Genomic DNA, 27910 nt, shown 5'->3' on the forward strand with positions numbered 1-27910 from the left:
TGCTTTTGGCTCTGCTGGTACCCAGAGCCCAGACTGAGATGTCATTTGCTCCTCAGTAAGAGCTTCTAATGGATGTGATGGATTTTCCCTCCACGCAACAGGGCTTGTTTTAAAATAAACACTTGACTTTGGGGCTCGGGAAGCTATCAGGGAATGAATGCATCTGATGCACACACAGACAGGGCGTGATTTGGCATCTTAAAATGTTTTTACCCCGAAGCTGGTTGGGATGGAATGACATGATTTATTTTTTAATGGCCCTAGACACCACAGCAGGGAGTTTTTGTTGGGTTTTTTTTTGTTTAGTTTTGTTTTTTTTCTTTTTATTTTTTTTCTTCTCATAGTTGATGAGGAGAAAAGGTCATTTGGGATAATTTTGCCCCCTGTTTCCAGATCCTGGTCTAGTGGAAGGTGTTGGGTTTTTAAGGTCCATTCCAAGCCAAATCTTCAAGTGATGCTCACACCCTCTGCACCCCATCACCCCACTCCCTGGAAAAGGGTTTTTTAGCCAAATTTCTGAGTGTCAAAACGTTGTGGGGCACAAGGAAGAGTCTCAACCTCTGCTGGGGGCTGTGGAGTCAAGAACATAAATCCCAAACCCTCGGTAGCTGCATGACATCTTTATTTTTACTGGCAAGAGAAGCAGTATACACAGCGACATTGCAGTCTCTTAGCTCGTTAAAAATATTTCAATAAATAAAACAAATAAGCAACATATACACTGGAACAGAAAATGAAAACCAAAAAAAAAAAAATTAAAAATAAAAAAAAATCAAAAAAGGGGGAAGGGGATGAGCGGTAGCAAATCATGGAGCAATAAGGGAGAGGTGGCAGAGTGTGGAGGGCAGTCTGTAATCCAGGCTGTACTTGAAACAATTCATGCAGGGAGCTGGGGGCATAGTGGTGGGCTTTTTTCCTTCTTTTCCTCTTTTTGCTGAGAGCCTTGGTCCAGTTTTGCCATGACTGTACAAGAAATCAGCTTTGGAATTAAAAAAAAAAAAAAAAAAAAAAAAAAAAAGATGAATACAGTTAAGGGGAAGTAAAACTCGAACCCAAAGATGCCTCATAAATGCGTTCCTGAATTAAGATTGTTTCCAGAAAAAAAATAAAATAAAAAATTAGCGATAAGACACTAAACACACGGACAGACAGACAGACACAGAACCCCAACAACAATGAACAACCAGGAATGTTGCTTCTCCTTCTCTCTTTGGTCAGTCGTTCTGGGGAGAGATGCTGCAAAGGCTCAGCCCCTTCTCTTCGGTGCTGTTTTGCTACTCAGTCTGAAATGCTCTGCAAGAGTTCAGAGCAAGGGAGGTCAAGAGGGGTCTTTTGGACCAGTTTTCTTGAGGTTTTTAAGGTTTCAGAAGCTACAAACTTGGATATATCCCAATTCCACTTCAGTCGCAGACACTGGACAGTCTGGAGAAAAGGAAAAAAAAAAAAAATAAAAGAGAAGAAAAATAAATACACCAAATGCAGGACATCTTTCTGAGCTAGGTTGTGTGGGAAGGGCTTTTTCCCTACAAATCCAGGCTGTGGTTCATCAGCAGGCGTTGAATCCTGCCCCTGGTTCCAGCAGCGTGGAGTTAATCCAGGCACTGGGCAAGATCCCAGTGTGCCAGGAGCAAGTGGAAGCACAATTCCTTAGGCTTTTGGATAGACAGCCTAAATTCAGAGTCTGGTAATGTCACAGCCTGGTTTGCACTGGGGTTTAAAATGGCAAATCCCTAGGCAGGAGCAATGTATCCATCAAAACATCAGAATACCAGAATGGTTCGGGTTGGAAAGGACATTAAAGCTCATCTCATTCCTCCTCCCTGCCATGGGCAGGGACAACTTGCACTGTCCCAGATTGCTCCAACCTGGCATGGAACCCTTCCAGGAGCAGGGTAAATTCTGTGGGACAAACTCCATGACCCAGCAGTGCCCCTGGAACCCCCTCTCCTGCTCAGGGCAGGGATGGCTTTGCAGGCAAGGTGCTGTTCCTGCCTTCAGCAAAGCCACCTCAGCTCAGATATCAAAAAGCAGATATAATTATTTCCTCCCACTGAGGAAAGCTTCCATTTAGCTGATTTCCTTTCCTTTCCCTCTCCAAGTTATTAATTATCTAATTACAACCACATTCTGCAGACCAGCTCGGGGACTTGTCAGGCTGCCCAGGAGCACTTAGGAGAGCTCCACCTCTCCCGGTGGTTTGGGGATGCCCACGTCTGACAGATGACAGGCTGACCCTCTCCCCATCCAGGGAGGGCTCCAGGAAAGCAAAATAAAACCCAGGGAGGAGGAAGATACCACGGAGCAATTTGCTGATTTTATTTTTTTTAATTTATTATTTTTTCCAGCCAGCAGAAGGAAGGGGTGGAGGATGGTCACACGAGGTTTTGCTGTGTCCTGCTCCTCTCTGAATATGGCTGACACAAAACCGAGGTAAAACCAGATAAAAAGCTGGTCTGGTTCCAGGGATTTTTTTAAATCCCACCCAAGAGCAGAGAGCTCAGCACAAAGCTGCTCCCGGGGCAGAGCTGACGTCTTTAACCCTGGCTGGGACCCCCTGTTCTGGCTGCTGCTGCCCTGAGGCTGCTCCTTCCCACTGGTCCTTTCTGGTTTCCAGCTCCTGCTGGAGAAAACTGGGAATTCCACAGCACTTCGGTGCTGAGGGGCTGATTTTCCTCCCTGTTATGGTGAGGGGATGGTGATGGCCTGCCCTGTGGATTGTAGATTTTCCAGAGCTCTGGGATGGCTCTGCCACATTCCACCTCATGCTGGTTCACTGGAACTGGATTGGCTTTTTTGAGGTGCCTTTAGACCCAAACCGTGCTGTGATTCTGTGAAATGATGCTCTGAAATCAGACTCTGAAATCAGACTCTGAAATCACACTCTGAAATCAGACTCTGAAATCACACTCTGAAATCACACTCTGAAATCAGACTGAAATTAGGCTCTGAAATCACTCTGAAATCACACTCTGAAATAAGGCTCTGAAATCACTCTGAAATTACACTCTGAAATCACACTCTGAAATCATTGTGAAATCCCACTCTCAAATCACAGTCTCAAATCACAGTCTCAAATCACTCTGAAATCAGACTCTGAATCTGGCATGTGATCCTCATGTCAGCAAGCTGGCCCTGTTAGGCTATTGAAGGGGGAAGGAAGGGCTGAGGAAGAGGGAAAATGCCCCAAAAACCTCTGTGAGCCATCCAAGCTGGCCTTGCACACTCCCAGAGATGGGAACTGCTTTCTCCTGGGATTTCTCGGGGATTTCCAAGCATTTCTCTTATCCTAACACAGAGCCCAGCTGTGATGCTCTGCCTCAGCACAGCTTCCTCTGTCTGAGGCCTTTGCTGATCCGTTTTTCCCTGTTTTTGAAGCATTTCCCAGCCCACCAGGAGCATTTCCCAGCCCAGCATGGATGTCACAGAAGCAGGGATCTGCTGGCCTGATGGAAGGTGGCAGCAGGAGCACGGCCCTGGCTGCAGGAAATTTCCCAACAGGTCCCCCAGGCCTTTGCTTATGTAGGATTGGGGTGGGTTTGGTTACAAAAGGATTGAAATAATTTCCGTGACATGGCCAAGAGTGCAAATGAAATGTGAAATGCAGGAAAACTGCTGGAGTTTGTTTGGGTTTTTTGGTTTTGGTGGGTTTTGCTGTTTTGTTTTGGTTTTGGTTGTTGCTTTTTTTTTTTTTTTTTTTTTTTAAGGTAGCTTTTGCAATTTCTTTTCAAGTTGAGGGTGTAGAAAAAAGGCTCTGCCCCCAGGACTTTTTTGTTTTCTTGCCCTACATCCCAGGCACATTTTAGGGTGAATGGGGAAGCAGAAATCCCATGTGGGGTTGGTTCTTCTCAGAGGTAAGGCCTGAACAAGATGGGACAGAGCAAACGCGTCAAGGTGAGGAAAATGTGGCATTCATAGAACCCCAGAATGGTTTGGGTTGGGAGGAATTGTAAAGTCCATCCTGTTCCATCCCTGCCATAGTCGGGGACACCTTCCATTATCTCAGGTTGCTCCAAGCCCTTCCTTAAACACTTCCAGGGATCCAGGGGCAGCCACAGCTCCTCTGGGCACCCTGTGCCAGGGCCTCAACACATTCCGAGTGAGGAATTTTATTCCTCACTAGAATTTCTCCTCCTTCTAGTGTAAAAATTATTCTGGAATAGCCCCACCAGTAGCTTCAAGCAATGCTGGGTTACAGCACAAAATGTGATGCTCCTGCTTTAGGAAATCACTCAAATCCCATTCCTGATCTCAGGATCCATCATTCCTGGCTGTTTTGGGAATAACCTCCCTAAAAAGCCCTGTGGCACAGAGCAATGAAAAGATCCATGGTCAGGTTTGGACACTTGGCCTTAATTCCTTTGTTGCCATTGTTTTTGTCTTGTGGGCAAATAAAAAATACGGCCCAGCTGTTTCAGGCTATGGGGAGAGTGGGAAACAGCCAAAATTGCTGATGGCATCCCCATGACTGGGAGGATCACTGCTGAAGGGATGTTCCCAAATTATTTCATGGAGCTCTCAGCTCTCCCTGGAGCCAGAATCGATGGCAGCCACTCCAGAGGGTTGTTTGGGCTGGAAGGGACCTTAAGGCTCCTCCCATTCCGTGGGCAGGGACATCTTCCATCAGACCAGGTTGCTCGGAACCTCATCCAATCTGGCCTTGCTTAAGTTTAAAATGCTCAAATTCATTTAAATTTAAGCTTGTTTAATTTAAATATAAGCATGTTTCAATTTACAAAAAAAAAAAAAAAAAGCACCTTAAAACAGCAGAATTCCCTTGATTCTTTTGGGGATGTTTTCTACCAGAAAAGCCTAAACCCAGAGGAAATCCCTTGATTTTTGGGGTGTTACCAGGAAAGTGTAAACCCAGCAGAAATCCCTTGAGGCAGGAAAGGAGGGAGCCCTGGAAAAGGCAGCAGGAGCAGGCTGCAAGGCTTCAGAGGGGAGGAAGCAGCAGGGAAAGGAATTCAGATAATTGTGTCCGTGCGAGGGGGCGGAGAGAGGGCCAAAATCAGATCGAATAATGCTGCGGGTAGGGACAGACTGAAACCAGATCCCCTGGCTCAGGCTGTGCTGCCTCTGCTGCTCCATCCTTATCAACCATCCGCTCTTGAAGTCTCCCAGATGAAGGCAAAGCCACAATTATGTGCATCTTACAGCTGGGAAACCATTTCAAAACACATCCCTGGCAGAGGCTCATTCCTGAGCCCCGGGGAGAAGCCTCTCTCTGAGTCAGCCCAGCCTTTGCATAACTTGGGGGATTTATCTGCCCATGGCTGGATGGGGGTGAAACATCCTCCCTGTGTCCTGCAGCTCCCCAGTTTGTTATCAGGAACAGTTTGAGGGGTGTGTGGCATGAGGAAATGGACATTGGGGCTTTGTCTCCTCTCCCTGGGGCTGTTTCTCCCTCTCCAGACCTTCTTGTGCATCAGTTTGCTGACACCTCACTGTCCAGGGAGGATCATGAAGAGGTGAGGCCACAAGAAGAAGCCAAGGGGAGAGCCCTGGTCCTTCCTGCCTGGGTCTGCTCCCAGCCATTGGAGCAGGATGGAGCACAGCCACGAGGTTAGAGAGCTCCAGCTGTGAGTGCTCCTCTCACATATTGCCAGAAACGACTCCGTAATTTTGCTTTAAATATTTTTTTTCCCCTCACACAGCTGCAGAAAGGGTTATTGGTGTCCACCAATAATCCCAGAATGGTTTGGGTTGGAAGGGACCTTAAAGCCCATCTCATTTCACCCCCTGCCACGGGTAGTGACAGGTTCCACTATCTCAGGTTGCTCCAAGCCCTGTCCAACCTGGCCTTGAATGGAAAGAACCCCTTGAAAAGAAGAGAGGGATGCTCACCAAGCAGAGGAATTCAATGGCTTCTGCCTGTGGGCTCAAAAACTTCCTATGGAAAAACTTTGGGAAAGTTTTCCAAAACACCTAGAAGGAGCCAGTTCTTCAACATTTCAGGTCAAATCAAACTAAAAAATCAAATTCAGCTAAAATCAAACCTGTGGGCCTGTGCTCACCACAGGGAGGAGAAGGGAATGCTGACAAGTGAAGCATTTTGCTGCTGGGATGCTCAGATGTTCTCTGTTAGGTTCTGCCTCCCTGCAGCAATATTTGGGCAGCCAGGAATGTTGGCCCCAAGGTGCTGCGTCCCTCCCTCACCAGAAAGTTAAAACAAATATCAAAACAGCTTTAAACCAACATTAAAAAAAAGCTTTAAACAGCAAAGGCGCATTTCCCCCAGCCCCGCACTCCTCCACAGGCCGAGCAGGGCTGGTGGCAGCTGGAGGAGGAGGAGGAGGCAGGTTTGTGGGAGCCCCCTTTTGAAAACCTTGGCAGCACATCACTGGAATGGCAGCTCGGAATTGCCGAGGGGCGGAAGCCGCTAACGAGCAGTGGAGCAGGGAAAAGCAGCAGAGCTGCCCCGTGTAGTTTGGGAGAGCCAGGAGCTGCCTGGCTGCCTGGTGGGTGGTTTGGGGGAACAAGCACTGAGGGACACCAGTGGCATCTCCTGGGCCAGGGATGGGGGCAAAGAGGGGCAGGAGTGGCCCCTACCGGCCCTCCTGGCTAGCAGAGCTCATCTTCGCTTTCTCTGGCTCAAATCCACTGCCCCACACCAAAAACAGGAGAGAGGTGTGGAACAAAAGGGCAGGGAATGAGGTGTTCTCCTGGTGCAGCTCCAGGGAAATACCCAGGCTGGGGAGGAGAGCTTGCACAGACACTGATGTGTCCCTAAAAAGCGGCTCTGAGGCTCACACCACATTTCCACCTTCCTCTGCCTCCTAGGTCCCACATCCTGCAGCCTTCTTGGATCCAGGAGGGCTCCAGCTGCCCGGCACTGCCTGAAATGCACACCCAAAACGGGGCCAAAGCAGTGGGAATGGTTGCTGGAAATCAGGGAAGGAGGGTGGAGTTGTCACAGGTGATCCATCTGCTTCTGCTGAGATGCTCACAGCGACAGATCCCACCCTGCACAGACACAGCTGGCAGCCCAAGGGAGAACTTAATTTAATTTAATTTAATTTAATTTAGGACAAAGCTGGCAGTCACTGGGACATGGTCTCTGGTCCCTCTATGCCTCTGCAGGGATAAACACAACTGAGATATGAACTGGGCTGTGAGAACACCCCCGTGCCTCCACCCTGTTTTAGCAGAGCAGATATTATTGGCCAAGGGAAACCTTTCCTCCACCCCCTCAGCGCTCCTGCCAAAATAATACAAATTCTAGGAAAGACACCTTCTCTAAAAATAAACATATACATCTGTGCCTTTCTTCTTTTTCCAAGGGAACTCTGTTGGTCTGGCCTGCTCAGCCAGCAGCTCCTCTGCTCTCACAGTTTTCCTGTGTGCAGCTGCAGTTCCCAAACCCCAGCAGCAGCAGCATCCCTGTGGGATGCTCCGGGATTTTCCTACCCCAGGGATGAGACTTTTCCTATGTTTTCCCACTTTGCCTGTCCTTGCACAGATTAAATATTTTGGGAGCAAGTCTGGCTGTACCTGTGGCTGAGCATAAGGAGAAGCGCCTCAGTTTTTTTTCATCAGTGCAGCACAAAGGCTCTGTAGTAACCTTTACTCCTTGGAGTAAATCAGGGGAAGGATGACAGCCATCCATTATGACTGACTCAGCTGCGTGGATTAATGCCAGTGGAATTAATAACAACACAACCCCCCTGTTTTAAAAGCATCTAGGGTTTAAACTCCTTCTTTCAAATAAAATAATGGAAAAACAAACAAAAAAAAAAATTGGGGCCACCCACTAAAAAGCAGAGACATTAAATCCACGGAATTCTGGGGGCTTCTGGGAACAATCCACAGGACAGGTACGACTGCCCCGGGAACTCGGGGTGCTTTTTCATGTCCCTGACACAAAGCAGCTGAGACACCTGCGGGCCAGATGTGCACAGCTGTATGTGTGCTGCTGCCCATCAGCCCTCGGCTCCCACCCCGCTCCAGATGCTGGCCCTCACAAACACAGCTTGGAGGGGGGAGCTGGGAGCTCAGGCGTTTCCCCCTTCTCAGGAGACTCCTCCGCACGCAAAGCCCTCAGCAAGAGTCCCCCTGGCTTGCACCATGCAAATCTGGGCCAGAGACCCCCAGGGGGAATTTGGGGAGAGACACTGGCATCTCACAGCTGTGAAGTTTTAATGTCCCTGCATTAAAAATTGCCCCTGGTGGGGGAGGTTTTAGGAGAGCAGATATTATTGGCCAAAGGGAAACCTTTCCACCACCCCCTCTGCATTTAAGACCCAAAACCTCATCAATACCTGCCTTGGAATTTTCTGGTGTTTATCCACAGTTTTGCCATCTCTCCATGGGCACACATGTAAAGGATTTTACCCTTTCCTGCAAAAAGTATGGCATTTGTGCCTACAGCTCTGGGAAGCAAAATCTTGCCTGTCCTGATTTAGCCTTGAAGATGATTGCTGAAAAAAGATCCTTTTTCTTGGCATTTGGAGTAGGAATGAAGCTGTGTTTGCTACTCAAACCTGCCAAAGAAATGCTGGGGCAGCTTTTCCTGAAGCATGGATGGATTTAATCCTGTTTTTACTCTTATGGATCCTTACAAAACACCACAAGGAGCCCTTAGTGAGAAGAAGCCAGGAAGATTCCCAATCTCCTTGCCAACTGTGCTCAATGCCCAGGTTTTGGACTCCCATCCCAGGTGACATTCCCAGATGTCTGCAGGAGAAAGGATGCTACTTTGGCATCTTCCCCCCACTATAAGGCACACCCTGAAGGTCCCTGAATTACTTAATCCCAATTCCCTGGTCCCATCCTCAGTGTTTCCCACATGGCAGGTGCTGTTCCTTGTTCCTCAGTAACTCCCTGGGCTCTGAGCAGTGGAGGTGATTCAGGCCCAGGACTTTGGGAAGGGATTGTGCCTGGCCAGATCTCCATCTGGGATTAATCAGCATGTCTTCCTTGAAGTCAAGGGGCCAAATTCTCACTTGGAATAAACCGGCTTAACCCTGCTGCAGTCAATAAAGGCCCTCTGATCTTTTTTTTACGGCAAGAATTGCTCAACTCTTTAAAATACCTGGGGTTAGAGGGTGCTGCCCTCGTGAAGGGGGAGTTGTATTTTATATGACAGACAATCCTGCTGGGGGAAGGAGTCCTCGGCATGGAGTGAGCCACTCTGGGTTTTGTGGGGCTGGGGTAAAGCATTGGGATAGGGGTTTTGGCACCCTGGGAATGGTGACAGTGAGTTGGAATTTGAATAGGTGTGATAGGCCCGGCTTGCTCTGCCTGCCTTATCTCCTTTTGCCCCAGGGCTCTTTCTCTCCCTTTTCCTTGGCCTGACAGCTACATCAGCACAGCACAAAACTGGCAAAAGCCACCCTGATTCCCACATCTCTCCTCAGCCCCACATTTCTTCCAGCCTTTAGTGCAAGTACTGCACAGTACGGTTGTTTTTCCTAAACTTTACAGCTGCTGCCTTCCATGCAGTTGGCTTTACCCATGCTCAGAATCACAGAATATCCCATTCAAAGCAGGTTTAAAACCCTTAAACCAGGCTTCTTACATCAAGCCCTCTGGATTTCAGCCCCAATCCTTTAAGGTACTCAACCCATTCCCTGCCCTGGTGTTTATAATCATCTCTACCACTCTCTTTCCTCTTCCTCCTCCTCTCCTTGCCAGCCTCTTCCCAAGAGATTCTTGGGGGTGCCCAGCTCCTTGGGGTCCCTTGTGTAGGGCCAGGAGTTGGACTTGATGCAGGCAACAACACAGTGGCTGGTCAGGGTGAGGATATTTTTTCTTTATTTCTGTGGGTTTGGATGCTGCCATCCTCCTGCTGTGGTCAGTGCATGCCCCCGCTCCCCATCCGGGCTCTGAGCATCCATGAATCATTTTTCCAAGACTCCCAGGAGCAGCACCACTGCCTTGAGCCCAGCATGGGGCTGGCCAGCTGCTTTATGGGCTTCCCTGAAACTGCTCCAGGGGTCGTTTTGGGCAGGCAAACCACAGGGAGCAGGACAGGGAGCCAGATCTTACTCACACCCTCTTCAGTTTCCAGCCTGGATAGCGCAGCGAGCTTCCCAACCCTCTGCTCTGCCCCAAAAGCCTCCCCTCCCATCAATGGACACCCTGAGGGGTTTAATTCCTGAAGCAATGACGGACTAATGATTTCTAGAATCTTGTTTAATTCTGCTTGCTGTCTGTGCCGCTGCTCCCTGTTCCTTTCCTATCAAAAATTATCCCCTTCAGAGCTCCCGTGTCACCTTTTCATCACACTTCTGGATTTTAGAGGTAAAACAAAGTTATCACTCCCTTGCTGCTGCTTTCCAAAGGGGAGCAAACACCAAGTTCAAATTTTCAGAGGAAGAAGCATGCAGAGGTGGAACCTCTCTGCTTGAGGAGAAAACAGATTGGCTGGGCAGTGTTTAGCAGAAGATGCAATCAAATGTTCAATATTTCAGTGTGTGCTGCCCGAGTGTGGAAACCCAGGGCACAGGGAATATTTCTCTGTCTTCTCTGGGGTGCCCTGACCCCCAGGAGAGCACTGACTTTGACCCTCATTCATGGAGAAAGTGTCCTAGAGCTCAAGATAGACTGGAATCCACAAAAGTGTGAAATAGATTGTAGAGAGTAGTGTAGGTGTGTCAGGTGAGAAATTGAGGGTTTGGGATTTTTAGTATGTTGTGGATGGCAGCAAGATGGAGGGCACAGGGTGTCATCCTGATTTTTTTTTCATGCTTCTTCATGGATTTGGGTGGAATTTTGTAATTGGACAGAAATGTCCCTATTGCAGGCTCTGTGGGATCAGTTATTGGGTTAAAAGGGGAAATAATCTAGGTGTCAGTTCTTAATTGGATAATTTAGTCTTAAAAGACTTTGTAACAAGAGATTGTTGGCCATTTTGTGCCTTCTAATGAAAAGCTGCAGAACTCACAATAGTGAGACTGTTTTACTGATAAGAAATAAGAAACACTTGAGTCCAAACATGAATTACTGTCTCAAGCACCTTCAACCAAGACACAGAGAAACCCACAACTGGTACCTCCACACTCGAGGAGCAAATAGATCAGCTGGTCAGTGTTTAGCAGAGGATGCAATCACGTGTTCAACATTTCAGTGTGAGCTGCTCCAGCAGCAAACAGATCTGTTGGTTGGTGTTTAGCAGAGGATGCAATCACATGCTCAATATTTCAGTGTGAGCTGCTCGAGGAGCAAGGGGAGGAAGCAATCACATGTTCAATATTTCAGTATGAGCTGCTCCAGGAGCAAACAGATCGGTTGGTCTGTGTTTAGGGGAGGATGCAATCACATGTTCACTATTTCAGTGCGAGCTGCTCGCCCCGCTGGCCGGCTGGGGTTTAGCACATGCTCTGCTGACTCAGAGTGGGCGCAGCCAGCGACTCCCAGGAACATGATTTGTGTGCAGCACGCACTCAGCAGCCGAGGGAAAAAAAGCCCTGGAAAATCGGTTTCCACGGTCTTTTCCAGCCTGTCATGCTGCAGAAGAGCAGATGTGTGTTCTCCTGTCTGCAGTTGTCAGGTTTTTGGGGTTTGGGTGATTAAAGGAACGGGTTAAGTGGACGAGCGAGCGCGGCTGACTCAGCTCGGCAGCAGCTGGCTGGCCTTGTTTAGGTTTGCCAGCTGCAAAAGCTGGGCTTGTTTGAGCCTCGGTGAGTGACCCCTGCGAGGTTCCCGCTGGGATAATAACCTGTGGCACTGATGCAATCCCTGCTCTGGGGGGAGCAGCATCTGCTCCCAACAAAGGCTCCGTGCTGGAGCTTGGCCGTGCTGGAGCTTGGCCGTGCTGCTCCTCTCTGGGCTTCACTGCAGGCAGAGCTGAGCCAAGCTGGTGCTGCTGGGTGCCAGGGGCTTGCTCAGAACTTGCTGATGGGCTCCTCTGCTCGGGTTTGCAGCTCAGGGAATCTCAAATTGGTTTAGGTTGGGAGAGACCTTTACAGGTCGTCTGATCCGACACCTTCCTCTAGACTGGGTTTTTTCAAGCCCAGGGGTGAAGGGAACCTCTGGTTGATGCTGAACAGCTTTTCTGCTCTGTGCAACTGAGTTTTACACACGGTTTATATTTGCAGTACAAGATGTTTAAGTTTGGAATTCTCCAGGTTAAACCAGCGTGTGATATTTGTGAAGGGAGGGAGGCTGGGTGTTACATTTAGTGACTGAAATGAAGGTTTAGAGGCTTATTAGGGAATGAGATTGAATGCAGGGAGAGAATAGGGAAGCTTGGATCTGTCTCTGTCTAGAGAAATGTGTTCGTGCTTCTGCACACAACACACAGATCATCTGTGATCCCAGATTCCATTAAATATCTGGGTGTGGAGGATGTCTGGGGTGACTCAATTTAAGAACTTCTCACTCCTCTGTGTGCTTTTTACCCGTTAAAATGCTTTGGTTTTCTTTTGAAATTCCTAGTTGCCGTTGTTACACAGGCACAGATGGGTCTCACCGTACCAGAAAATCACAGAATGATTTGGGCTGGAAGGGACCTGAAATCTCATCTTGTTCTTCCCTCTGCCATGGGCAGGGACACTCTGCTATCCCAGGCTCCAAGCTCCATCCAACCTGGCCCTGGACACTTCCAGGGCTGGGGAAGATTTGTATCTGTGTGTGCACTGCACTTTTCACCTCCAATACAGCCCTTCCCCAGCAGTAAATATCAGTGTGAATCTATGCACAGACATTCAGGTTAAAGGCTCCCTAAAAGCAGCAATAATTGAAACCAATACCAATAAATGAGATGATTTTGCCTGAAATGGCAGGAGAAATGTGAGTGCTGGGCCAGGCTCCCCTCCTGGAAGTGCACGGATGCACCCGACAGGAACCCTAACCTGACATCCCACACGCTTTGGCTGGAAAAAGTGATCTCTGCCCTCTCCATACTTATTTATATTTTCAGTTGACTGCATAATCTGGCCCTCTAGAAAGTCCCTTCAGGAGGTCACACAGCTGAAATAATAGCTAATGAATTTGTAAGAAAATTATTTCAGACTTATTAAATGCTTTCTTCCTTCCCTTCCAAGTGTTTGCATGCTGTTCCCAAGCTCTGTGGGCTTGGAATAAGGAGGCTGGCAGGACTGTGCCAGCTCCAAACACTTCAGGAGAGCTGCTGGCATTGCTTTTCCTTCCAGAGATATCCTCATTCTGCTCCCATCTCCTCACTTTGCTGTTCCACCTCTGCTTTTGGGATGGCCATAAGTCCAGGGGATGAGGCTCTTGCACTCCTCCAAATGGTTTCCATCTCTGCTTCATTAATCGTGGATTGGTTTGGGTTGGAAGGCACCTGAAAGATCTTTGAGGGTGAAAAGACCTGAGTTTATTCCTCCAGTGCCCGGTTACACAAGCCAGGCCCTGGCTGCAGGAATTGGTGATTTGTGTCTGCTCTGAGGGGATCTGCTCCCCTTTTCTATGGATGCCAAGATCCTCCTGTGTGCATGGGCTGGGGACAAGGGGCTTAATTTTTGGGGACTTCACTGCCTGGCTCCCTGGTGAGATCCAGCCAAATCATCTTGATGGCTGAGCAAGGGAATGCCTGTGGGATTTTCCTTGCCAGGAAAAGGAGCTGAGATCAGACATGGAGACAGCCTGGGACAGCTCTGAACCAACTTGTGCCTTCACTTGGACTTGAGCTGTGTATTCCAAACTTGACAATGCTGCTTCATCCTTACTTATGCTGCTCTTGTGTGTTGGGAATTTTAGTTTTTCCTAGAGAGCCAAAGAGCAGCTAAATGATAAAGGCTGCTGAATAGGAGTTTAGGCTGGAATTCTCAAAAGGATCAAGAAAACTTGGTGTCTTTCAAAAAATTCCCAGCTCTGGAGGGGCCCTAAATCTCTTTGGCTTCAATCTGCTCAATCATCAACCCCAACAGATTATGAACTTAATTAATCAGTTAATGTAGTATTTTTAATAGGGTAAATTTCCAGCCTTTGGGTTTTAGGTGGAAAAGCTTGAGCACATCATCTTTGAGTTCTAAACTAGCAAAAAAGAGCCTAAAATAAATTTTCTGGAATCCTGCCTCAGTTCATGTCTGATTAGAACTGGAAATTGCCTTGGAATAAGGAGGGACTAGAGGAAAATTACTCCAAGAGGTATTTGGGCCTGAATTATCCAGCAGCACTACTTAGGCAGTTTTCCCTGCCCTGAATTTTACATCTGTGTGCTGACCAGAGCAGTGACTTTTATTTTTATTTGAAGCATCCCCATCCCTACAAAAACCTCTGGTGGTTTGTGAACCACAGTTCTGCCGATTTAAATCACGCCTAAATCTTTAAGGCCAGCCTGATTTATGCTGGAACTGCTGGCTCATCATCTTTCCCTTTAATCACTGGGGTTGTTGGGACTATCCAGCCCCCCTCAGTCACTTTGCAGGATCCTGCTCGAGCCGGAGGCCTCGGGATGGCTCCAGCCCAAGTGACCTCCTCGGGATCCTGGTGCAGAATTCTCCTGGTGGTACCCTGAGATCAGCAGATGCTGGCCTTTCTCTCAACTCCCACTCAGTGCCTCAAATCCCAGGGAAAGCTCTCCTTCCGCTGCTACACCCTCTGCTTTGAAGACAAAAGATGATTCAACAAGATATTTGAAGTTGGGGGGGGGGTGGTGTGTGTGCGGGGGGGAAGGGGGTTGGATGGCTCAGCTGCCTTCCAAAACTCACAGGGCTTTCCAAAGCTGGAATTAGGACATTTCCAAAGCTGAAATCAGGATATTTCCATGCCCAGCTTGCCCTCTCCAGAGCTGCCCTGGCACTGATGCATGGCAAGACCTGTAGCAGAGCTAATTCTCCTGCTTGCAATTCTTCTCCCAGCCCTTCCCCAGTGATGTGGCTGAGATGCCCTCTGCCTCCCAAAAGCCCCAGAAAAGCAGCCTGTGGATAAATGATTTGGTGCTGTGATGAGTGTGAGGAGCCTGTGCAACTCCAAGGAGAGTCTGGGTGCACCAAGTGGGTGCCTGTGGATCCAGAGTCCCGCAATTGGTTTGGGCTGTACTTTATTTTATTCATGGCACAGCCTCTCTCTGCTTGTTTGGGAAGTTTTTCCTGCCTTTGCTGCCTGGAGCAGATCCCAGAGAGCAGCACAGCCTGCTCTCTTCATTATCTGCCCCACTAATACCTCGTTTTTATTTTTCCCCTCCCTCCTTAGGTCACTTGTTTTGGGTCACTTTATCCTCAGAGCTGAACCCACGTCAGGGTTTTCCAGCTTTGTTGCTTCTGTGACTCAGGAGGGATGTTTTGCTCTCATTTATTAGTTTTTCTGGGCAGAATACAAGAGGTTAAACACTTCAGAGAAGCTTATTGTGTATTTACAGCCGAGGTAGGTTTCTAAATCAACAGTAGGTCGTGTATTGGAGTGACTCACAGAGCTGCTTAACCTTTTTCCTTCCGTTTTTGTCCCCCTCCAAATCTGAGGCACAGCAACATCTGCAATTCAGATCTTTAAGATGAGAAGCTGTGAAAGGAATATAAAGGGCTGAATGTAAATCCAGCCTGGTGGCACGTGAATCCCGTCCCTCTGGCAAGGTCCTGCCTGCTGGGGAGGGGCAAGGCTGGCACTGCAAGAGTTAATATTTGTTTTTTGGAGGGGAAACTGAGGCACCATCCAGCAGGGCATCAGCTGGAAAGAGCCTCAGCATCCCGTGGCACTTCTGCTGCCTGCCCAAAGCAGTGGGAAACAGGATGGAGGTGACCAGACAGATGGGAGCAAGCTGGGGACTCCCTCCTCACCTCTGCAATTTGCTGGGCTTCCATGTGTATGTGTGTGGTTTTATTTTTTGGGGTATATTTAATGAATATTCTGAATAGAACAAACATTATTGAGAGAGGAATAGAACTAGAAAGAAGTTTCAAAAAAACAACCTTAAAAATAAACTAGATGCTTTAGAGAAATAGTTAACTCCTGATTGTAATAACATAAATTATAACATCTATACTGTCTCACCCTTCTCATCAGACTAAAAATAAAAAAAAGTTTTTAAAATGCCTCTCAATTACCCCATTTCTAAGTCAGAAAAGGGTAAAATCTGGCACTTCAAACCCCCTTTTTTCAGTGTGGAGTTACAGACCCCCCTTGTTCCTTAGCAGCAAAGCAGGCCTGAGACATTTTCACTCCCAAATCCCAACCAAACCCCTGCATTTCTCCTGCCCAGCAGCATTTAGTGACTCTCTTCTAAGTGATCCTTGAAATCTCTCAGATTTTGGGGTTTGTCCCTCTCCTCTCCCTTCCCCAGGATCTTCAGGATGGTCCTGCCAGCTCTCTGTGCAGTTTTTGGGGTCGCAGCCTGTGCTGAGGTGCTGCAGGAGCATCTCTCTGAGCTCCAGCTGCTTCTCATGCACCTCAGTCTCTGGATTTTTAATGAACCCAGTCCCTCAGGGAAGGGCAGATGTTTCTGTGGCTACCAGCAGTTCTGGAGGATGCTTGTCCTGCAGGATTAGGGCTGACCTGGGAGGTTTTGTTCCTTGTGTTTAGGCCACGAATTGCCTTGCCAGCTCTGTGTGGTTTTTCCCTCATGAAAGGATTGCGCTGCCTGACCTTCTTGGAGTCATCTTTAAAAATTGGGGGTGTTTATTGGAGTGGCTGTTGATAAAGGAAAGCATAAACCTGTGCTTTTTGTGTTTGGAGCTAATTTAAAATCTCCAAGAGGTTTGAGATTAAGAGGAAGGCTGGGCAGGGTTAATCACATACTCAGGAAAACACAGCAGAGAAATGAGTTGTTTTTTTTTTTTTTAAAGAGTTTTTCTTTTAGAAAGGCAGCTGTGACTGCAAGGTGGAGGCACACTCTGATCCTAAATTAAACAATCTGGGAGTCTGCTCTCCTGATGATCACTGACAAAAAGTGCAAAATTTGGTTCCTCCTTGTCTCAGGCAGTGAGATAGCTCCTGCTGCTCCCAGATATCCCTGATGGACACACAGGAGACGTTATCTTGGGATGCAACCCCAAGCCCACCTGATTCTTTATTTAATGCAGTTTACCCTGCCCTCTAGTGCCAGCAGGTGCTGAACCAGCAGCTCCTGTGGTTTTCCAGCTTTTCCTTCTCCCAGCCTGGGAATCTGCAGCTGCTGGGGAGAGAGGACGGAACGTGGCCAGAAATGTCTGTGCACAAACGTGTGGGGAGTGGGCACCTCAGAGCAGCTCTGGAGCTAGCACGGGCGCTTGGAAGGAGATTTTGGAGATGTTTGCGAGGAAAAATGAGCTTTGTGAGGGGAATGGGAATATACGTGGCAGGCTGTGCGAGGGGAGGCTTCAGAGGTTGTTTCAGTGACAAGCTTGAAGTGAAATCTTCAAGCCTGGGAAGTGCTTGGAGATGAAGGGGATGGGGTAACACCTGGAGATAGATCTCTTGCTTTTCTCTCGAAGGAAAGGGGGGATAATTTGCTGTTTAAGAAGCCATCTGAGAGCCTTTTTTCCCCCTCTCTGCCGGGAGGGGAGGCTCCCTCAGCCGCGGCCGGGGCTCTGCAGTCACATCGGTTCTCCCCAAATCCCCTCGCAGCCCATCACACCTCCCTCCCTCTCTCTGCTCTGACCCTCCTGGTACTTTGAAGAGCCCAGCAGAACAAAGTTTTACAATGTGGGGTGCAGTAGTGCCACCTTTGGTGCTGGCTGCCGGGCCTGGTGTCCCTCCCTCATGCCCTCCCTCTCTCACGCCGGCCGGGCCGGGCCCGCCACAGCCTTTGCACAATTTCCTGGGTTATTTCAAGCTGTCGGGAGGTCCGGCCGAGCTCGGGAGGGGCAGGCAGGGCTTCGGCCGGCAAAAAATGGAAAAACAGCCACGGATAAGTTTCCTCCTCCCCTGTCCCCTCATCTTGGATCCCAAACTGGGGAAAGGCAGAGGGGGGGCAACACCAGAGCAGCACCCCGAGCGTGTGGGGTGACCCCCGGTTCTGCTGTGCTGGCGCTGGCCGAGCTCTTAGGGTGGGTTTGTTTCTTTAAGGTGTCTCCCAGAGGGAGGATCAGCCAAATGCGATGTGGCAGCTCTGGTAACTCCTCTTGGCTTTCAGCACGGCCCTAGCTGATCACACAACTTGCTAGTGAAGAAGGTACAGCTGTCCAGGCCTTGGCAGGCATCCCCACCCTCCGCTCGCTGCCAAATCCTCGCTCGCTTTTTTATAAAAATTCTTAAGTTTCCTAAGAGAATGGAAACGGAGCAGCCTCATCTGTCTCCCAGCCCCTTCCAATGCCTCCTGGACCTGCTGGAGCAAAGCCTGGTGTCCCTGCATCCCTCCATGCCGCTGGGATGTTGGCAGCCAGGGAGAGGGAGAGCCCAAATTCCAGGGCTCCTCTCCTGTTCCAAGGGGCTGGAGAGGGGACCAGGATTAAGGATTGGGGTGCCAGCAGTGCCAGCACTGTCATTGAGGGTGGTTTGGCATTCCTGGCTTGGGCATTCTCCTGGGAGAAGCTGGAAGTGGGGGTAAAAGCAAGCTTGCCCCCGGGCCCACAACTCTCCTGAGTTCTGCCCTGCTTGTGCCTCATTGTCCCTGTTTGCACTTCAGTGGAGCAGCTCCAAGCACCCAGGTCCCAAATTGTCCCAGCAGCTTTCCCCCTGAAAAGTTTTAGGCATTGATTTCTGGCCCGGGCTCCCTGTGACAGCTCCAGGAAACCTTCATCTCCTCCTCTCCCTCTTTCAGAAACGGCCCAAACCCTCCTGGTTTTTGGAATATTTTAGCCCCGTGTGCAAGTTTAAGGATGTGCCTGAGCTGCAGAGAAGCTGCCAGGCAGCCTGAGCAGTGCAGTGGATGAGTAATTCAAGGCAGGGGGGAGCCTATGGATTTCCTCTCCAGAAAGAGCTTTTGGATCTTCAAACAACACAAATGTGGTTGTAGCTGTGTGAGAAACTGTGCAGTAGCATTTCAGCAAAAGATTAAGGAAAAACAGCATTTGGGGGACAAAAATACATTTCACAGCTGGTGAAATGATGGCATTAGGAAATAGCTCTGAATGTGCTCTAAACAGGAGGTTTTATTTTCTGGAGGAGCAGGGGTGAGTGCCCTTGGGACTTGTACACGTACCTCGGGCATCGCAGTGGGCATGCAAACCTTGCTAATTGCAGCAGAAAATGAGCCAGTGATGCATATGTGAGAACAATAAACCAGTATGAAAAAGCGGGATTTCAGACTGTTGTGTTTCAGGCCAGGAGATTTTCTCTCTGATTCTGACATGATTATCCCGAAAAACCATATGATTCCACAAATTGATTCTGACATTATTATCCTGAAAAATCTTACTATTCCACGAATATGCACAGTTAAGGAATAGCTACAATTTTCAAAGCCGTGTCTGTTTCCCTCGGCAACTTTAAAATATTTACCTTTTTCCACTCGTTGGGAGTGAAAGTATTGCCTGGTTTACAAAATAACAGCGCTTAGGAGGAAAGCTTCCAGATTAACTCGGTCCTATTGAAAATCAGCATGTTTTGAGCTCCCAATTCCCTACCCTCAGCCTCCTGGGCACATGGCGTTGCCCTGGGGGGTGCCTGGAATTGTGGGTTTGGTGTGACAGGGTCTTTTTGAGGCGCTTTCCACTACCAGCTTCCCTGGAGTGAACAGGAAAAGCAATGGTGAGCTATTCATTTCCACGCGTTACAACAAGAAATATTGATCGTCAGATTGTTTGATTGTAAAGTTTCCAAGGGAATCACTGGAAAGGGATCTCTGATCTCCTCTGTTCATGAGGTCCAAGCTGATTTAAACAGTTCAAAAGCCTGAAACTCTTCTCAGTCCCAAAACCCAAGTGCAAGCTCATCACACCACGATGGAAGAGAGAACGCGGCCGCTCCGCTGCACTCCAGCTCCCTTCCAACAGCAAACATTTCAGCCCCATCTGGTACAAAATAGATTATTTAGTGCTGGCAATCCCAGGCATCTCTTAAACAGCCCCTTTTGGGGTCAGGGATGAAAAAGCCCTTGTAAAATGTCGGGTTGTTCTGTGCACAAACCCCCACGAGCTGGAAGGGAGCTTTGGAGATCGCGGGCCGCGCCCGGAGCGCTGCGCTCGCAATTACTGCAGCAAAAAGGCTTGGTGCTATCAGAAATTTCCTGGGCTTATCAGGCAAGATAGTTAAGCAAAATAAATTAAAATATGCAGAATAGCCATCTTATCCAATGTGCAAAAGTACAAGTTAATATGCTGTGTGTAGAACGCTTTTTTAATAAACTGCTGTTATCTCATCCGGCCTGTTTTTATTATGTGGTTTTATGCCCTGGTTTCTCACTGGGAAATTTCCAAGGGGGTGATTCCCTGGTGCTCCCAGAAGCACTGCCATGGGTGAAAATGCTCTGCTTCCATGCAGAGGCTCAATTCCTGCCACTCATCCTACACTCGGGAGCCCACTGATGGGCGAGCTCACCTGTGTGTTTGGGGGAAGAAAGACTCAAACTCACAAGAACTGGCATAAAAGTGCCTGTGGGATGAATTTTGGGGGATTGTGGAGTGGAGGTGGTGCTGGGCATCCCGGTGGGCTACACATGAGAAGGACAGGAAGACAAGTGCTCAGCTGGGACAAATAGAAAACCTATTTTCCCCATCCAAACCCCTTTGATTAAGGAGTCATTAATAAATTTCATTGCATTTCTGTCCTGGCCATATTCAGGGTGGGATTTTTGTGCTGCAGGGCAAGCGTGGTCCTGACAGCATCCATGGGTGATGGTACTGGGATTTCTGGTGGGCCCAGGTGGCTTTTGTGCTGGTAGATTAAACTATAAACTCCTTTCTTCTCTTAACAAGGTGGTTTATCTCCAGTTGCCAGTGCCAGGTTGTTTGCTGGGAAGCATCTCCCAGTTCATCTTCTTCCCGAGTCCACAATTTTCTTTGTTTTATTCCTTGCATTTCTGAGTTTCTCCTCCCAGGCAGGAATTCTGCCTAAGGAGCCGAGTTTCTCACACAGAGAAATCACATCGTGATATGCATAAAATCTGCCATAAGGGTCAGCCTGAAATGTGAATTTTTGTGTCTCTGGCAGGTTAATTTTGTTGAGGAGCTTGGTTTTGGTTACACTGGGTTTATGCCTTGGGGGACTCCCTCACCCCAGCCACCCAAACTGCTGCTTTTCCTATGAAAGCTTCTCCCTGGCTTCATCCCACCCTACTGAATTTTCCAAGCTGGATTAACTAATTATTTTTAATAGGAGGCTCAGCACAGCCGTGATTCCCCCATTTCAGCAGAGCAATTTGGTTTATTTACATTTAAGCACAAACATATGATTTTTAAAAGAGGCCTGAACAGCTAAAACCGAGGGCATAATCAGATAAATGACTGCACGAGGATTTTTGGTGGCTAAACTCACCCAAAACCCAATTCATGCATTTTAAAGCATGTGTTTGGCAGGTCTGATAACTCTTAAAGGAAATGCTTCTTGGGGGTGGCAGCTAACAAGGCAAAACTATCTTATTAGGAATTCAATTAAAGCTAGGCCAGGCTTACTGGACCTCTTCCAGTAAATATATATCTCAGGCTGAACCCGTAGACATCTGGGTCTTCTCTCGCGCCCACCTCCTCCTTTTTCTGTTTTCCAGGCTGTGGTTGAAAGGTGGAAGGGAGCTGGGAGGAAGAGCAGGGACTGTCGCTCACCACAGAGTGCAGGGCACAAAGATTATTTTCTATTTTGGTGTTCTGATCACTTTTGTGATCTGGGGGAGAGTGGATCTTCCTCAATCCCACCCCTTGCCGAAGCGCGGATGTAAAAAAAAAAAAATTTTAAAATCCCAAATCTCATAATTATAACAAAGAGAGGTTGGATCCAAGAGGATCCCAGCCCCTGGGCAGTGCCAGACAGCCCCTGGATGCTGGTTTGGGAATGAAGAATCCGTGCTGCCTTTTCTGTGCTCGTTTTGGAGTATTAGATCAACAGACCTTTTCCACAAAAGGGACCCGGAGGAGTCAGGGAACAAATCCGGAGAATTCAGGGATCTAATGGCCACTTAGAGCCCTCTGTTAACAGCAGGGCTTAGGAGTTGTTGCCGCTTATTTCGCGTTTTTATGGGAGTGGTAACCAAACCTCTCTGTCCCGTTTGCACCCTCCTCCTGCAAAGAACCTGTCTCCAAATTCCTGACGCGGCTTCCCTTGATGTGACAGAGAAAGACTGATTTTTTTTTTCTTCCCCCATTCCCGAGGGAAAACCCTCCTTACTGCTAAACACTGATAACCTGGGGCTCTGGGTGGCAGATCACAAATTAAATTCAAAGAGGGATCCTCTGTTTTACCCCCCAAAGGCAGGAGGAGAAGCACATCCCAAAGAGCTCGCAGAGCTCTGATTCCCACGTCTTTGCTGCACAACTGGCAGGGGAAGGACAAGGACATCGGGGCTGGTGTGGAAGTGGTTAAAGGGATGGGTCTGAGGGCAAGGGCTGCCTTGCCTTGATTTATGGGCTGGCTGAGTTAATTTGCTCTTTCTGTGTGATTAGTTGTTGTTGCTGAGTGGTCATCGTCCACAACTACAAATCTAATTAATGCCGGGATGCCAAGTGTTGTTTTGGTGATTTGTTGTTTGTTTTTTCGTTTTTTTGGGTTTTTTTTCTTTTTTTTTTCTTTTTTTTTTAATCCCTGGCAAATATTTCTACTGTTTTAATTCTTGAGAACTGATCATTAATTAGCGCGAGCCTGCTAATATCCAGCTGGATGGTTTCTTGGTTTTCGTCACTTCCAAATTTGCCTGAAGAAGGGAATCAGGAGCTCCGAGCAGCCCCCGAGGTGTCTGGGGGGATCAGCAGCTTACAAGGAGCAATTTGCTTTTTCTTCCCCCTTCGCAGCTTTCTGCAAAACCTGGGAAGAGGGGTGAAAAGGGGTCCCTGAAAGATCCGCTTTCCCCATCCAGCTGTGATTCCCTGACGGCATTTCCCGCTCGCCCTGTGTTTCGGGGCTCTGGTGCCGATGCTTTTCCACGTTCGTGGCCTCATCAAACCCTTCCTGTAGCTCTCCAGCAAGACATAAATTCTGGAGGGTTTGGGCTCGGAGATTTCAAAGCCGTGCTGAAGCACATGGAAATGATTCTGAGGGCTACGGCTATAAAAATAATTATATTGCCGGGGGAAAGAGTGACATGAAATGTCCCCAAAAGAGATCTCAGCGGTGGTTCCAGGATCTGTCCCAGCTCTGTGAGACCCCGCTGTGATCTCCAGGGCTCATTTATCACTGCTACCTAGAACTGCGGGAATTATGCCCCCAAAAAGCACCGTAGGAAGGAATGTGAAGGGGAGGCTGCTCAGGAGAAGCGTTTCAATCTCTCCCTTCGTTTTAATGAGGATGCTCTGAAAATCAGGGCTGCTCTGCAGAGCTGAGCGGTGTGAGGATGACTAATTTGGAGACAAATTAGGTCTACTTAGCCCAAATGTCTGCCTCGATTGTTCCCTTAATGACCCTTCAACGCACATCTCTCCCGATAGGAGTTTCACCGCAGCTCTGCCTCCAGCAGATTAAGTAATAACATGTTTTTACCACTTTTCTAAGCGTTCCTTCGGACCCGATCCAGCATTTTCCCTCCGCCATGCGTGTCTCCAGCCCTTTCTGATGGGTAATTCATTTATTTGCGTCTAGCCCCCTGGCAGATTTGTCTCTTCGCATGTCTCCTTCTCCGGAGCATTTCCCTTGCACCCTCTTTTTCAAAGATCCCTGAGCCTGAGCGGTTTTTGGCTGACTGCAGCGTGTTTGGTGTCTGCTGGCTAACAGATTTATCCTTTCCCAAGGAAAGACACGAACGTAAACAGAGGATCCAAAATGCATTTTGCTGGGCTTTTTAAATGCACTGAGATGAAACCCCCACCCCTCCCCGCCGCTACAAGGCTATTAATGTAAATACCAAACTTTACAATCCTTCCTGTCAAGGAAACTTATTTACATTTTTTGAAGGATGCGTATAAAAAAATGGGGCTTTTGGGACAAAAAAGGGCTTCGTTCCAGTGTCACTACACCCCCAGTTAACTGTGCAGACACTATAGAGTTAGGTTTTGTTCCCAGGGCCAGCAGAGATAACATCTGTTTGCTCCTTTAAGGAGAAAAATGAAATAGGATGCTGGTGTTTTATACTGGAAACAGCCCTGCAAATCTGAAGGGGCAATGGGATGAGGGCTCTGGGTTGAACACACACATTAAACGTGGCTTCTCCAGCATGGAAAAGGTGGGAAAAGCGTTTCCCAGTGCCAGTGCCAGCCCAGAGGAGGCAAAAGGCTGGTCTCCAGTGAGTGGGAAGGAGCAGCAGACTGGTCTTACTGGTGCGGGGCTCAGGGCTGTGCTGCTGGTCCTGCCATCCCAGCTGGACAGGTTTAATCCCTAACAAAACAAATATCGGGAAATATACTTTTTTTCCTGGTTTGTTATTTTCAGTTTAGAGCCTGTGGAACATTTCAAAAGCAAAAGGGAAAAGTGGCTGCGAGGGGAAGGGCGCAGGTGCCGGCGGTGAGGATGGGGAGGTTTTGGGGGGAAGGAAGGCTCGGCTGAAACATCCCACTGCAGTCCTAGAGGTGCAAAATCTGCGCCTGTTTCTCCTGCAGCTCCCGGAGTCAGTTGTCTGGAATTCCATGGAGCAGAACAGGAAAAGCTCTCGTGGCCAGGGGAGCGAGCAGCAGTGACCTGCTGACGTTCGCAGGGGCCAGGTGGCATTTTCCCAGTTCCCAAGGCTCTGATTTTCTAATCAAAAAGCTCCTCTGATTTTTGTTTTGCTTGCAGCCAGAGGGGAATGAGCCTTCCCCTAAGGAGAAAACCTTTCCTTGCTTCTTTCTTCCCAAAACCTCAGGAAAAGGGAGGATGGCAGCCCAGCCTGAGCTGCGCTCACCCCACGTTTGCAGTTCCTACTCCCTAGGAAAGGCAGGCGCTGATCCCAAACCCACCCAGCAATTTCTTATGGATTTTTTATCCATTGGGGCAGCACAGGCTGCTCCCCTCCAGCCCATAAAAAGTCCCACCACCCAACTAAACTTGCCTGTTCTCAAGGGTTTCTTGAGGACCTTGTTGTAGCTTTATTTTTTATTTTCTGGCAGCCGTAATTTCTGTCGCCATAAACGATAGAATTTGACACCGCACCGCACCAGGCCATTTGTCAACAACCTTTTCAACAGTCCAACCACACGCGTGTTCCTGCACAGCACAGGCACAGGGAAAGGGGCAAAGTTTGGGATCTTCCTCTGCAAGAGCCACCACAGAGCACTGGGTTATGGCAAAGGAGCCGAATTCCGATTTATTCCAAATCAAACCAAAACGTGCCTGGGTTTGGTTCTGCGTCACGATTTTTCCATTATATCCACACATTTTTTTGGAGATAGGAACAATCTGAGCGCCTACCTATAAAATCTGCCTCATGAGAGCAATGTTAATAATTATTTAACCAATGTGGGGCGTAAGACATGGTTTAAAAAAGGCAAGTTTTGCCCCGTGTGCTAGGAGGGTTGTGTATTAGATAACAGATTCCCAACCAACCTTGGCTAATGGCAACACATCATTTGGGAAACAACAGAATAAATGCATTGTTCCAGCCCAGCACTTTCCTATTCAGCCAATCTAAACTGCTGAAGAAATATGTGTTCGGGACATTTTACATCTGGTTTTGACAAGAAGCCTGGGTTTTTGTGTGGGGATTTTTTTTTTTAATCTGTTTGCTGCAGTTTTTTAGCAAGATTAGCATGGGAAAAGGCTCTCTGTTGTATAAACGGAGGGTTTTGCTTTTGAAAAACCCACTCAGATTTGGATTTTTGCAGTTGAAATCGGGGCACGACATGCAAAATACAGGAACGCCAGAGATGGCCATAAACCCCACAACAACCATGTTACCTATTTAAATAAAACTAAATAACAGGCAGCCCTTGCAGTGGGCAGAATAACCAATTTTGAGCCCTTTTTTCATATTTTGTGGAATCACTAGAAGAGCTTAATTCCAGCACCAAAGTGCAAATTCCAAACCATTTCAGGATGCAAGCAAAACATTTATATCTAAAATGGTTTTAAGTCCGTTTTATGCCACTAGTAAGTCCTGGTTTCACAATTTTTTACCTTTTGGAAGTGAGGCACTGCAGTCACATCAAATTTTTGCCTGGTTCTATATATTATTTATTCAAAGGTGCCGTTCATTGCTGACCGAACAAAGATGGATTTGCCTCTTTAAACAAGCCCGGCCAATGGGCTGGGATAAACTTTCCTCTTCAACTCTGCACATGATGAAATTATTTCATTTTTACATCATAAGGGTGGCGGGGAAAAATGTCCCTTCGGAGTGTTTGCTTGGTGAAATGGGTTTGTGGGCTCTGTTTTATGTAGGGAGCCCCAGACAGCGCCCGGCCAGACCCAAACTCCGCCTGACACTACGCAGAGCTGCTCTGCTTAATTAGCTGGAGATGAGGGTGTTATTAAAAGGCTCTTTTTCCCTCTCCTTTCTGACTGTTTATTCCTCCCTCCCAGAATACTACAAAGGCAGCTGAAGAGGAAGTAGTTTTCTGCTAATGGAAAGTGACGAGGAAGGGTTTGGTGAGGAGAGTAAATAAGAAACTGCGCCTAACGCCAGCTGCTGCTTTACCGTCACTTTGGGGAAGGGAAACTGGACAAACCCAAAAATTTAGCAGGCTTTCTCCTATGTCTGTTTGCTTTCTGCTGTGCGAGGGGGAAGGGGCACAGCCCGGGACTGCAGCCGACATCTGCTGCTTGTTTCTTTTAAGAGAAACACAACCTGGGGCGAACCCATCGCCAAGCCCCGCGTGGGTCCTGCTGACCCCCGGCCCCCCAACTGGGAGGGGATGTGACCACCACGGGGCTCAGCACTGGAGTTTTTGGGGTGCAGGCACCCACAGAGCAGGGCAGCAGCTGTTTTGGATCCCCTTGTCAGCCCGTTGTGGCCATCGACTTTTCCTCTCCGAGCCCTTCTCCGAAGCAGCGCTTTCTGGCAAATGTCACACGGTGACGGTTTCCCCTCTGTCCCTCATCATCCAGCTCTCAACACCATCCCCCTCTTACTCCCCATTCCCACAGAGCAAAAGCATGCTGATTATTATTTCCCTCCCCCATGCCCCAAAATTTTGGAGATATCTCATTTTTGCCTTCCTGAAACCTCCATTTATTTGAATTTCCTCCGGCACAGGGGGGGAGCGGGAGGAACTGGACGTGCCTACGCTGCCCTCCAGGTCGGCGACCCCAAACCCATCAGCATCCCCAGCATTCCACAAAGGGCAAAGGGAGGGAAACAGACCCAGAGCATCATTCAGGAGAAGAGAAACGGGTACGTACCCCTTGGGCTGGCCCGGCCCGGGCGGTGGCTAGTGGGAGGCTGACATGGACCACGCTCCCTCCATCCTCCACACGGAGAAGGCATAACTGAGCCTCTCGTGAGCCACGTAACTGCAGCTCGTCATCTTACTGTCCATCTCGTCGCTCTGTAGCACCTGGTAGAGGAAGTCTATGTACCGAGCCGCCAGCTTGAGCGTCTGGATTTTACTCAGTTTGTCAGAGGGCAGCGTGGGGATGATTTTCCTCAGGGCGGCAAAAGCTTCGTTGAGCGACTGAGTCCTCTGCCGCTCTCTGACGTTGGCCAGGATCCTCTGGCTCTGCAGTTCTTCGTAAGATTGGGAGCTGGGACTGGACTTTTTCCCCCTCTTCCCTGGGTTGGGGCTGCCATCTTCGCTGGACTTCTTACTGTATCTTCTCTTCCTGCCAAATCTCTTTGGCTGCCTTTCCAGCTCCTCTTCACTGGTCCCCAAGCTATCCACAGGGGAAACAGGAGAACTGGAGCTTTCTTCCATGCTTTCTGCAAGAAGGGGAGGGGAAGAGCCTTTCCCCCCCTCCTTATGTTATGTGAGTGTGTGTGTGTCTTAAATGTGCTTTAAATTCCTGAGACAGATCCTTTGGAAAAACAGGAGGACTCTTTTTCTCTTTTTTTTTTCTTTTTTTTTTTTTTTTTTGCTGACCAAACGTTTTCCAGGTTGCTTGAAGGGCTCTTATTTCAAGGACCGAGGTTGTGTAAAAAAATTGAGGTCTTGGAGAGAGGAAG

The 27910-nt window shown here is 48.4% G+C and overlaps 1 protein-coding gene across 1 annotated transcript; it reads right to left on the bottom strand.

Annotated features, from left to right (window-relative positions):
• Window positions 1-605: 605 nt before the first annotated feature.
• On the bottom strand, window positions 606-27910 carry TWIST2 (twist family bHLH transcription factor 2). The gene is made up of 2 exons (XM_005495516.4): window positions 27151-27910; window positions 606-1422 (listed from the first exon to the last, which is right to left on the bottom strand). The coding sequence occupies exon 1, from the start codon at window positions 27660-27662 to the stop codon at window positions 27180-27182; it is 483 nt and encodes a 160-aa protein (XP_005495573.1). The 5' UTR covers window positions 27663-27910; the 3' UTR covers window positions 606-1422; window positions 27151-27179.

Source organism: Zonotrichia albicollis, chromosome 10 (assembly GCF_047830755.1).
Source record: "Zonotrichia albicollis isolate bZonAlb1 chromosome 10, bZonAlb1.hap1, whole genome shotgun sequence".
In the NCBI taxonomy this organism is placed as follows: Eukaryota; Metazoa; Chordata; class Aves; order Passeriformes; family Passerellidae; genus Zonotrichia; species Zonotrichia albicollis.